The 12724-nt window shown below is 47.2% G+C and overlaps 1 protein-coding gene across 5 annotated transcripts in view; it reads left to right on the top strand.

Moving 5' to 3' along the window:
• The window catches only part of SCN5A (sodium voltage-gated channel alpha subunit 5), a 176463-nt gene that overhangs the window by 150972 nt on the left and 12767 nt on the right, over positions 1–12724 (top strand). For all 5 annotated transcript variants that reach the window (XM_072598942.1, XM_072598938.1, XM_072598943.1 and 2 more), the window contains exon 21: positions 9133–9255. In XM_072598942.1, coding sequence (XP_072455043.1) covers positions 9133–9255 — 123 coding nt within the window. The remainder of the gene's footprint in view (positions 1–9132; positions 9256–12724) is intronic.

Raw genomic sequence — 12724 nt, 5'->3', positions numbered from 1 at the left:
TTTAGAATCAGAAAGACCTAAATGTGAATCCTGCCTAGCTGTGTAACCATGGACAAGTCAGTTGTGTGCCTCCATTTCCTCTTCTGGACAATGAGGATAAAAATAGCACCTTCCTCCCAGATTTGTTGTGAGGATAAAAATGAGATAATATTTTTAAAGTGCTTTGTAAAAGCTAAGAATCATCATTGTTATGAGCTGTACCTATCCTGACACTGGGCCACTGATTTTCATCATTACTGTCACCGTCGTCATCCTTAGTGCTAGTATCACCAGCATGATAATTCTCATTGCTACGATTACCCTCTGCCACCATCATCCCACTCACCATGGCCACCATCGTCTTCATCACCACTGACACAAGTGTTCCCACTATCATTGTCACCATTACCATCTGCACCCCAAACCTTGTCATCCTCACCACTTCTACCATGGATGATTTCCTCCTCACTGTTACTGTTGTCACCATTGTCATCATAATCCCCACCATCATTGATGCTAAACCTGTGACCATCATCTCCATCATCGATCTTGCCACTCCCAGTATGGCCATTGTCTCCATCATAGCCATCTTCATGAACACCATCGGTGCCATCTCCATGATCCCTGTTGTCATCATCACCACAGCCATGACATTGACCCTGTACCCACCATCACCACTGACCATGACATTGACCCTATACCCATCATCAGACTGACCATGATTCTGACCCTGTCCCTACCATCACTTACCTCATCTTCATCGGAGCCATCACAACAGTCACCATCACTATTAGCACCACCATAACCATATTCTTCACTCCCTCACCACCAAGCTAATATCAACATCATCTGCCTCCTCCTTCTTGTAATCACCACCATCACAGCCTCCCTCTCACCATTATCAAAGCCATTTCTAGTATCACTTCCAATGGCACCATAGTCACCATCTTCACTGCTCCAATGACCATCATTACCTTCATCACCACTACTATCACTGTCACATTACCATCATTGTTGTAGCCAACAATTCTTTGTGTGTGCACTGTTGTACAAGAAAGGTGCATACATAGCACCTTTCCCCCCCCCCCCCCCCCAGTCTCTGCTCCAACAGGGAGCATACAAAATGACACAGACTTGGAGTCCAATGGCTAGACCTCACACAGATCTGGGATTTGTGCAAGGGATAAAAGCAGGAAGAAGTAAAAATCAAGGTATAAAGATAGCTGACAAGTGGCTTCTCACAGAAGTAAGGAGAGGACAAGCTTTGGGTTGCCACCTTGGCCAGCAGTTGGGTGATGCAGTGAATAGAGTGCCAGGCCTGGAGTCAGGAAGACTCATTATAGTGAGTTCAAATCCAGCCTCAGACACTTACTAGCTGGGTGACCCTGGGCAAGTTACGTCCCGTTTGCCTCAGTTTTCTCATCTGTAAAATGAGCTGGAGAAAGAATCTGCAAGCCACTCCAGTATCTTTCCCAAGAAAACCCCAAACAGGGTCACAAAGAGTCAGAAATGACTGAAATGACTCAACAACACCTCCTTGGCATATGACAGAGATTCTAGTAAAGACCCCTACCCAAAAATGTCTCCTTCACCACTAGCATGGTGTCTGCAATTCTACATTAAAATGGTGTCCATTCAATATTGGCCCCAGTGATGACAAGCTGAACTGAGTCCCCTCTTCCCAGGAAGGAGGATGAGGGAGGCAGGGGGTGGGGTGGGCATCAGTGGCAGTGAGCAGGTTCACCCAAAGCAAAGGGCATTGATCCAAACAGAGATACAAATGGATAAACAGAAAGTCAGACCTGGGGCCAAGCCAAGAGCTCATAAAGCCTGGGACAGATCCAGAGGGATGGGCAGGAAGGTGGGAATTGAGTCTGAGAACAAAAACTCCAAAGTTACATCCAAGTGGATAAACAAAGCACTGAGCCAACATCAAAGCCAGGAGCTCCCAAAGACAGAGGATCCAGGCAGCTCAGTTGGAAGTTGTTAGCCCAGGCTTAGATGGTCCAAAGTAAGAGGCAGTGTACACCAAGCACAGCAAGAGGGCCAGAGATCACAGGGCATTAGTGACACATCATCTGTATAGCGGAAAGAGCACTGGCCTGATGAGTTCAAATCCTGTCTCTGATGTTAGCTGACTGTGTGATCCTGGGCAAGTTGCTTAGCTCTGATAAGCTTCAGTTTCCTCCTGAGTTGAACTAGATGCCCTCTGAGGTCTCTTCCAGCTCTAAATCCATAATTCTGAGGATGTGACTTAGCACTGTGTAAAGATAATCCTTTTAGAGTTGAGGCATAGTAGCGATGTCCACTGTTGCCACTCCCTTGTCCCCCCTGAAGCTCTGGTCCCCTCCCCTTAGAATGTGGCCACTCCCCACACCCTTCTCCAACCCATTACAGAAACTGGATACCAAAGGGAAAAAATAAGCCCAGAGGGTGCCTCCTGTATCCAGGAAGCCAGACTTGGACTCATTTCCAAATTGTCCTGTGTTTCTTTGTTGGGTGAATTCAGACCCTCGACACTGAGGGAAAGAGAATGGGAATGGATCAGTGCTTGTCTGGTCATAGCAGCCCAGATGTGGGTATCTGAATACATCAGGATGGCTTGTCTTATCAGGCTCTTTCTTTTGCTTGAAGTGAGGAGGAACCCCTGGTCTGCCACCACACTCCCTTACACTGGGAGATATATTTTTCCTTCTAAAATTCAGGCTTCTAAAAGCCTGAATTTGCCCCCTTTGTAGATTCCATCTTTTGCTTTTGGCTCAGTCTCCTAGAGCTAAGCAGAGAAAGGCTAAGTTCTCACTCTTTCGTATGATCTTCAGAGAGTTAGAAGCAACTCTCCTCATCCTTATATCTGTCTTCCTAAAATGCAGATCCCAGAAGTGAACCACACCCCAATGTGGTCTGTCTAGGGCGGAGTGAGGTTTAGGTCTCTCTTAATGTGGCCCACAATCACATCAGAATTCTTGGCTTCTCTATCAAACTATTAACTCAGTATGAACTTGTGGTATACTAAAAATCCCAGATCTTTTTCAAGATAAGTTATTTTGATCACCAGCTCTTCAATATTATATTAGACTCTTTTCTAATCCAAGTGGAAGACTTTACCTTTAGCCCTATTAAATTTACCTTAGATTCAGCTCTCTCTGCTAGATTGCCAAGATATCTTTCTGAATCCTAAATCTGACAGCCAGAATAACTGATCCCTCCCCACTTTGTGTCATCTGCAAATGTTATAAGAATGTCACCTATGCCTTTACCTGAGTCGGTGATAAATAAGAAAAATATGCCAGGGCCAAAAACAGAGCCCTGGGGCACTCCTCTGGAGACCTCCTTCCAGGTTAGTATCAAACTATTTATGATTCCTCTGATTTTGGCTATTTATCCAGCCCCAACTCCACCTAAAAGTGCTATCATCGAACCTACTTCCTGGCCACAAGAGCAAGAGAGACTTTGGCAAGTGTCTTACCAATAACTAGGTAAACTGTGTATGGGACATTCCTCTGATTTAGCAGTCTGGTAACCCTACAAAGAAGGAAAAACATTCGGTCTGGTGTGACGTCTTCTTGATGAAGCCAAGCTGGTTCCTGATAATTACTGCTTCTCTTTCTAAATATTCACCAACCATCTCTTTAATATGCTCCAGAATTCTGGCAACTCATCAAGTCATAGCTAGAGAACTGGAAGAGACCTTAGAGGTCATTTAATCTGACCCCCCTCATTTGGGGAAACTGAGGTGGGAGTGGGGGTGCCCAGAGAGATAAAGAGAGTTACAGAGTTAAGTGTAGTCCTAGAAGGGGCCTTAGAGGTAATCTATCCAAGTCTAACTCTCTTGTTTTACAAATGAGGAAACTGAGGCACAGAGAGATGAAATGACTTGCCTCAGATCATACAGCTAGTAACAACACCAAGTCTGCTGACCCCAGATGTGGGGTTCTGTCCATAGCACCACACTGCCTCTCCATAGCTCTGGGCTTCATGTCCACTCAGAACTGGACAAACACAGTTTTTAATGTAGGAAGTCAAGATTCATCCCATTTCAAGATGGCAGGTGGAGAATCATAAAGGCTAACCTCAAGGCCAAGGAGGATGGGGGTCCTCCACTGAGAGGCAGGCTCAACATACCAATGAATGGTACATGGCGTGGCCAGGTGGGGGTGTCTTTGGAGCCCCTCCCTGCCAATGCCACTGCTTCAGTCAACTCAGAGAGGAAGGTCAGTGCTCAGGGGGAGACTCAGAAGGACAGCGTGAGGGTCCCAGGCCTCATTGTCTCGGCATGCCAATGAGGGTGCTTGTCGAGGGGGTGAGTATTGATAGGGAGTGTCTGGCAGAGCCTGCCCCTGATGCTTGGTCCCCGCTGATTGCCAAGGTAAAACCCACTTTCCTCCCCAGTAATTGCCCAATCTGCTGTAATCAGTTTTGTTCCCAAACAACTCAATTTGTGTTCCAGGGAAATTATCTTAAAAGCACATGGCAGATTTCAGCTCCTCATCTGTGTCATGAAAGAAAGGAATGCAGAGGCAAGGGCGGAGGGGGTGGAAACCCAACAGGCTGCATCCCTTCTGGGTCTTCAGTCTTCCTTGCCTTCTCTCCAGCTGCCATATTTTTCTGCCCCAGCCTCCTTGCTCAGGGCCAGGGAGAGGGCACCCCATCTGTTAGTGAGGCCCGCTCTAAAGCACCTTTGGAGATAGCATGTTTCCCACCCCCAGTCACTAGCCCCCATCAGTTCCCCTTATGCACCCAGCACTCCCTCCTAAAGGGATCTGGGACTGAGGTAGGGTCAATGCGCCAGGCCCACAACTCATCCCAGCTGGATTCCCATATAGGCTGCAGACAATTCTCTGTGTGTGTCACTTCCCTTGAAAGAATGTCAGTACTTGGAGAGTGTGGAGGGTTTGTTTCTGTCACTGTATCCCTAGCACCATAGTAGGCACATAATAGGCACTTGAAAATGCTGATCGATGGAGTAAAGGAATGTCTTGGTTTTGTCCTTTTCTCTCCAGTGCCTAGGACAGTGTCCACACATAGTAAGGACTTGGTAAGTGCTTGATTGATTAGTTGACTGAGAGCAAAGACATTCTGCTTTTGTCTTTGTTTTGTCATTGCCTGGGAGAGTACCCGGTACACAGTAGGTCCTTATTAAGTGCTTAGTTCATTAATGAATAGGTGAGTCCCTGGGGTTTAGGGCAAAGGTTTAGGCAGAAACCCCTCCCGGGTTTGGAACATGTGCCCCCAGCTGGTACAGGAACAGGGCATGGAAACCAGGTCAGGAATGGCGCTTGTCCCTAGTCTGTTACAGTGGCCAAGGTCAGTGATGCAAGGCAGAGCTTGGAAAGAAGCTGGACAGCAATTGCTGCTCATGCCCCCTTTGGTGTGAAGACTCCTTGGTCAGTCCAGTACAGGTCAGAACTCACTGAAGTTCTATTGGGTACTGAACTGGAATCACACTCACTGAAAAGGCTAGAGTTAGTTACAATTATCAGATCCACCAATCAGAACCAATCAAGAAGTAAAGGTATCAAGCATCATGTTAATGTGAACAGCCAGCATCAGTTAGTGTGAACAGCCAGCCAGCACCATGTTAATGTGAACAATCAGCACCACGCTAGTGTGAGCAGCCAGCTAGCATCATGTTAGTGTGAACAGCCAAGAGCATCATGTTAACATCTCAGCCTGGAGATACACACGGAAGAACCCTTGAGGATGTTAGTAAGATTCTGCTGATGCCTCCATGAAGTTCTGACGCATTCAGTCTGAAACATTTCTCTGGCTCCCCAGTCCAATACCTGGTCAAAAAACTTTTTTCGATTTGCAAAGCTAGGGCTTAGCACAGTGTTTTGCGCATAATAAGTGCTTAATAAATGTTTCATTCACTTGAAAAAAAGGTAAATGTGACTTGCTTGGCAAGGCCTGTTCTTGATGTGGCTGTGCAGGATCCTAGGGACAGGGTAGCATCTCTGGATCTCAGTTTCCTCATCTTTAAAATGAGACTCTTGGCCTCCAGGATTGCTCAGTTCCCCTCAAATTCTCCTCTAGTCCTGTCCTCTTATGATCAGTGACTTCACATATTTGAAGGGCTGCTATGGGGATGAGGCAGCCTTCTTCTGCTTGGTGCCAGAAGGCAGAGACAGGAGTCAGAGGTCCAGATCCACTGTCTGTGGAAACCATGGGCCACCGTAGTTATCAACACTGGTCCCTGGTCTGACCCACCCCTGGGACCCATGGAAAGTTCATAGGATGGAGTGGGTGAGGAGTTGATTCTCTAAACCATGGGGACACAGTGGAATGAGAGAAATACGGAGGGCAAGCAGGAGAGGAGACACCTGCTTCGTTAAGCAGGGTGGAAAATGGAAATTGACAAGGAATGCATGTATAGAGAAGACTGTGAGAGGGGTGGGGCAGGATGTGCTAGTGAAGTTGGAGGGAGGAGGTGATCTGAGATGCTTGTCTAATGGAGACTCCAGTGGCTCTAGCACCCAGACAAATGCCTGTGTGGGCAGGGAAGCCCAGGCGTGGACCCAGGAGTCTGCCTCTTGCACTAGGTAGAGACAGCCAAGGAGAATCCCAAAGCCTGAACTGACTCAGAGAACCAGAGCTGGGAAGGGATAGAGACAGAGAAGGGACAGAGACGGAGGAAGTGGCCCGATTGTCAGTGCAGCTCAAGCCCGAGGCAGGAGCTTGACACACTCAGCTGTGGCATGTGACACAGGGAGGCAGCACCAAGTTCTGATGCCCAGCAAAAGGCTGGCATCCCTGCAGTCCCTCATGGCTGGTCCATGTGTGTGAGGGAGGGAGGCACTTAGTAAGCAAGATTTTAGCCCTTTTTCAGGCCTGACCTATGATGCCATCACGACGATGAACTCCTTATACATTCAGGTTAGTATCTGCTTAGAGAGTGCCTGGGATGACTTACCTAAGGTCCCTCAGCCAGTGTGTACCAGAGGCAGTGTGACACAGGGATAGGGGCTGGCCCTGGATCCAAAGAGACCTGAATTCAAATCCTGCTATCTGAATGACTACAAACAAATCACCTAACTCACCTGTAAAAGGAGGGGATTGGTCTCCCAGGCTGCTGGCAGCTCCATCTATGACCCTATGACCTGCTAGTGGGAGTTCTGGGGAAAGAGTGGCTGAGCTGCCTCAGTCCCAGGACAGAGTCCTTACCAAGATTCTCCCAAGTCAGTCAGACAAGACAGCCAACACTGAGGACCACAGGGACAATGCAGGATATTTTCCAGGGGTGATCTACTGCCAGTCATCAGTAGCCTTTCCAAAATAAAGAAGGAACCGTCATGGCTGAGCTGAGTGGATGCCTATGAAATGCCTAAGTGGAGCAAATCCATTGAGCTGAATCCATGAGCTGGAAGGGCAGAGAAGGGGAAGAAATAACAAATAGAATCTTGTCCTCTTTGCTCCCCACTGAGCCAACATTTGTCACAGTGCCCAGCACATAGTAGGTGTTGATTGATTGGGTGATGATGGTAAAATAAGGCTTCTTGAAAATGATGGAGAACCCCAGTAAGCTCTGCTCCTCTACTCTCCCACTTCTCGCACATCTCTGGCCAAAGTCAAGGCTTTTTTTCGACTGGTCCTCTCCCCACTTCCCCCCTTCTCAGCATCTCCCCCGATCTGCACTAGGAGAGGCAGCAGGCTCTGATGGAGACCTGGCCAATCTAAGGAGAAGCTTTGAGGCTGACCAGGCAGGCCAGGCTCAGCCAATAACAGGTCCCAGCAATTAGTGGAAACAGAAATCTTCCTTAGACATGAGCCAAGATGAAGGAACTATGGCCAGGGAGAGTTGACATGATTCTGTGAAGCAGGAAAAGCAGGAGAAAGTTCTGTAGTGGTTGGTGTGAGAGCCTGTCCTTCCCTCTTACCTGCCTTCAGCACATCCTGCTGAGAGCAGGGTCCAGGGCCTAGCTACCCCTATGGAAGCATCTGGCAGACTGGATGCTCTGAGAGCCCCTCAGGGGGCCCTTGGAATCCAGGGCACTTTTCTACCTGCCTCATCACCAAATAGCATCTTCAAGTACCTGAAAAGGAAAGCACAGAAGAAGACTTTAGTTTTCAGTTTGACCCCAGAGGGCTACAGAGCCAGACTTGGACTCCACAGAAAATATCCTAACAATAAGAGCTAGCCAATAGAATGGACAGTCTTGGGAGGTGGTGAGTTCCCCATCACTAGAGACCGAATGACCACTTATCCCAGATGTTGTCTTCTTACTGCTGTGGACTGTAAGTTCCATGATGGCAGGGCCCATGTCTTACTCAACTTTGTGTATCCTCCCTCACTCCTGTACCCAGGCTTCGTCTGCAGGTGTTTATTCAATGCTATGTGTGAACAAACAGGCGCATGTTAACCACTTACCACCTCCTTTCCCATGGTGCCACGTACACAGTGCACACTAATCCATTTGAAGTAAAGTAATGTGAATTGGGAGCCTGGGGCTGGGGTCCAGCTCCACCATGTCTTAACTGTGTGATCTTGATCAAATCTAATATCTCCGAGTTTCAGTTCACTTCTCTGTGAAATGTGGGTGATAATAGTTGTTCTGCAGACTTCAAAGGGTGATTATGACTTTCCCCTGTTACGTAGCCAGGAAGAGCTAGGAGAATGTCTTATTGTTGCTGATAAAAGATGCTAACAATGACCCAACAGGTCAACTCTCTAGGGCCAGAGCAAAGAATCCTCTAAAGGTTCCTGACAAACAGAAGAGATAAATGGCAATTAACTTACCAAAAGAAAGCGGGGGACAGGGGAGATCCCCAAATACCTTAGAAGTTCCTTCATTTTCATCCTTGCTTTAATCTGGTATCTCACTGACTATAACCTTTCTAAGGAGTATAAGACTGTTGGTGTGGAAGCTGCTTGCTAATAAGCATTTGATTCTTTGGATAAACTGAGCTGGAATTCAAGTACAAGCTGCCTCAGTCTAGGTCCCCTTTGCCCTGTGTGACTGACATCTGATGGGAGACAGCTGGGATGGATGAGCCTTGATGTGTCTCAGTTCTGCCTTCATTCTCTCCCACCCCCCAGTTTGCTCCCAGGGGATACCTGGTTCATCGTTTCATCCCATCAACCCCCTCTCTGGGAATGGGGCCCAGCTAGCATGGATTGGTGCTGACCATATACCCTCTCCTTCTGTCTCTGCCCAGGTCTCTCTAATAAGCCTCGTGGCAAATACATTAGGCTTTGCAGAAATGGGTCCCATCAAGTCCCTGCGGACGCTACGTGCTCTGAGGCCCCTGAGAGCCCTGTCACGATTCGAAGGCATGAGGGTAAGAGGTACTGAGTGGTTCCCAGGACCCCACGCATCGACATGATGTCAGTGCCCCTGACAGATTGTTTTCCGTAGGCCTGATGAAGAGGGGCCTTATTTACTGCTGCGGCTAAGTGTGAGGGGCCATACTTGAGCCCTGCCACGTTCTACTGAGACATGACCTTGTGGACAAAAATTAACCCCCTGCCAGAAACACCAGGACCCCAACACAGGGACGGAGAAGCCTCTGTGTCCAAGGGGACAATCACTCAGAGGGATAGTCTCAGCTTCCTCATCTGCAGGATGAGGGGCTTGCATTCAAAGACCTTTAAGGTCCCTTCCAGGTCTCAGTGGTAAAGCTTAAAAAGAAATAAGTTTTTCGCAAGGTAAGTAGCAAGAAGTAAACAGAAGGCCAGGGACAAAACCTGGATGCTGCACAAACCTGAGGATCTTTGCTGCAAATATGTAAAGGTTGTCTCAATTTCCTCATCTGTAAAATGGGGATGATTTCACATGTGCTATTCACCTTACAGGCTTCACAGCATCACAGATCCCCTAGTTGAGCAATAAACAGAAAAGAAAGTCATAGAACAGATGATAGAATGAGTGCGTACTTGGGGTTGGACCCCAGTTCCAAGATCACATCTCTCCCTAGCTTCACAACACTAGCCCTGACAGTTTTCTCCCCAGCCCAAGGACACTATGCTTAGCAATGACTCATGAGTGGGCTCCAGTAAAACAATCTTTCCCCATCGCAAGGACAAGCTGACCTCTTGTTTTTCTTTTGTGAAACCAGGACTATCTTGTAACCACAGAATTGTCATGTATGGATTCCCAAAGTTTTCATATTCAATACAGAGGTCAAGCTATAGACATCAACTCTCGGCTATCTTGCTATAGAAGTAACAAATCAAAAATACGCCCCTGGAAAGTCCCTTCCCCTGATTTTCAGTAGTGAGCAATGCCAATGACCAAGGTTGTAAGTTATTGCCTAATTAGCATATCTGCCGGATAATCCACTACTTTTCCTATATAAGCTTTAGCATCATTCCCATTACATTGCAAGTTCCTTAAGGAGCTCTGCCCACCATGTTGGCATTACAATAAACCTTTGTCAACTTGACTTGAAGCATGCTTGAGTACATGAATTCATTCCAAATGACCCCGACCAGTACTACAGTGTTTGAAGGGAGGTCTCTGAACCCCTTAAACTGCATCATTTCTTTGGTGCCCAACCTGGTGCTGTCTGAGGTCTCAAGCATTCTCCAAATCAAGGTAAGCACTCCATCAACAGATATCTATAGTTCCTGAGAATTTCTTGGACTGAATATTGGGCAGTCACCAGTTAAGGAAACTCCTGCCAGTATAGACCTGTACTGATTCTTCAGCTTGGAAATATAGAGAGGTGCCCAAGACCCCCCAGCCAGTCTGTGTCAGAGAGTTTTGAACCCAAGTCTTCCTAGCACTAAGCCCAGATCCCTCACTGGGGCAGCACTACATCTCTTGTTAGTGTGATTAGTACCTACTAAAGGAGGTTAATCTGGAAGAGCTCTGAAGTTCCATCCTACAAGAGGTCTTGCTTTGGCCTCCTAGAAGCTTGACAATGGCTTGGGTTGGGGTGGAGCAGAAAGAAGGAGGCTCTATGATGTTCTGGGCCTTTCTGAGCAGGAGAGTTTGTGATGGCAGAAGGACCCCAGAGGGCCACTCTAAGGATGCTCTTTAAGTCTTCAGGTTGCCACTTGGCCTTATAGTACAAGCTCCCAGCTACATCAGTGGGTGTCCAGTAAAGCTATCATGGGATCTTAGGATCCTGGCTTTAGAGCGAGAAGGGGCCTAAGAACCAGGAAGTTCTACCCCTGCCTTTGATAGGTATTCAGTGACTTATCCAAGGTCATACATGAGATCCAAGATCTAGGACTGGAATGGACCTCACAGGCCATGGCAACCTCCTTCTTTTACAGATAAGCCCATAAAGGCTGAGATGGGTTAAGGGACCAGTCTAGGTCACACAGGTTATACACACTGGCAGAACTGGGATTCAAACACAGATCCTCTGATTCTGAAGCCATCATTCCTTCCATGGCACCATGCTAACCTTTGGGTCCCCAGCTTCCTCCAGGCTTCCCTCTAGACAGTGAGGAAAAGGACAACAACAGTAATAGCTAACATTCCTGAAGCACTCTACACTTTGCAAAGTGTTTCATGTATGTTGTCTCCCTTTGGGGGAAAACAAGACTGTTGAGGACTCTGCTGCTTCATTGAGTTTGGAGTAAGTCATGATGCTGAGTGAGCAGGTATAAGAACAGTGATGGAGCAGTGAGGCTCAGACCCTTGGTCCCTGTGTGTGCCCCTTACAAAGAGTCGCTCAAGCTCCAAGCCCATCAGCAGCTTGTCTCAGGACCCCAGTGGCAAAAATACCCCTAGCTAGTTTGACTGCCTTCCTGGAGCTGAATCCCCAAATCAGCTGCTTAGCACAATGCCCAGCATTCAGCAAGAGCTGACTAAATGCTTTGTCTTTCATTCATTCTCCTTCAGACTCTTTGAGGACTCTTGCACAAATGCAACTCTGGAGAGTTTGATTGAAACATTTCTGCCCTGGAGTTTGGAAAGTTTATCTCCCTTTGGAGATAATTCCCCCCAAGAAAAACCCAAAACCTGAGAAGCCAGTACACTGGGATGAATTTAATAAGATGAAGTTTAATAGGGGTAAATGAGAGGCTTAGTGGATGCCTGATCTGGAGTCAAGGGGAACTGAGTTCAAGTGTGATCTATGACACATCCTGGCTGTGTGACACTGGACAAGTCACTTATAAGGGCCCTGGGCAACTCTCTTAGGAAATAGGTTGCAGAGAAGCTGCTGATCCATGTTGGTAAAGTGAGTTTCCTTATGGGAAGTTCTCCACACTAACTCAATTGTAGATCCAGATGAGAGAGAAAAGCAAAAACTTTCACATGAGTTCAAAAAGTCAACTTCCTGAGAATAAGATGGGAAACAGGGCTAGACAACAATTTGTCTGAAAAAGATCTGAAGTGCTTAGTGGACCACAAACTCGACATAAGTCAATAATGTAACATGGCGCACAAAGAATCTAGTGTCCTCTTAGGCTACATTAAGAGACACATAGTTTCCAGAGAAGTGAGAGCCCCTCTGTCCTTGCCCAGGTCAGATCACAGCCAAATGCTGTATTTAATTCTGGGCTATACAGTTTAAGAACTTAGGTTTAAGTTTCCTGAGAATACAAACTAGAAGGGTGAAGGACCTCAAGCAGATGATATATGAAAATAATTTGAAGACACTGGGGATGTTTCTCCTGGGGAAGAGAAGAGTCAGGAGCCACAGAATGACGCTCTTCAAGTATCTGAAGGGCTGTCACACAGAAGAAGAGCTAGACTTGTTCCATTTGGTCTTTGAGAGCTGGGCTGGAGCAATAGATCCAAGTTATCCAGAGACAGATTTAGGCTAACTGCCAGGAATCCATTCCTCATCA

This window comes from Notamacropus eugenii, chromosome 3 (genome assembly GCF_028372415.1).
Source record: "Notamacropus eugenii isolate mMacEug1 chromosome 3, mMacEug1.pri_v2, whole genome shotgun sequence".
Lineage (NCBI taxonomy): Eukaryota > Metazoa > Chordata > Mammalia > Diprotodontia > Macropodidae > Notamacropus > Notamacropus eugenii.
Note: the sequence above shows the minus strand (reverse complement) of the source record. Positions and strands in the feature narration are given on the sequence as shown.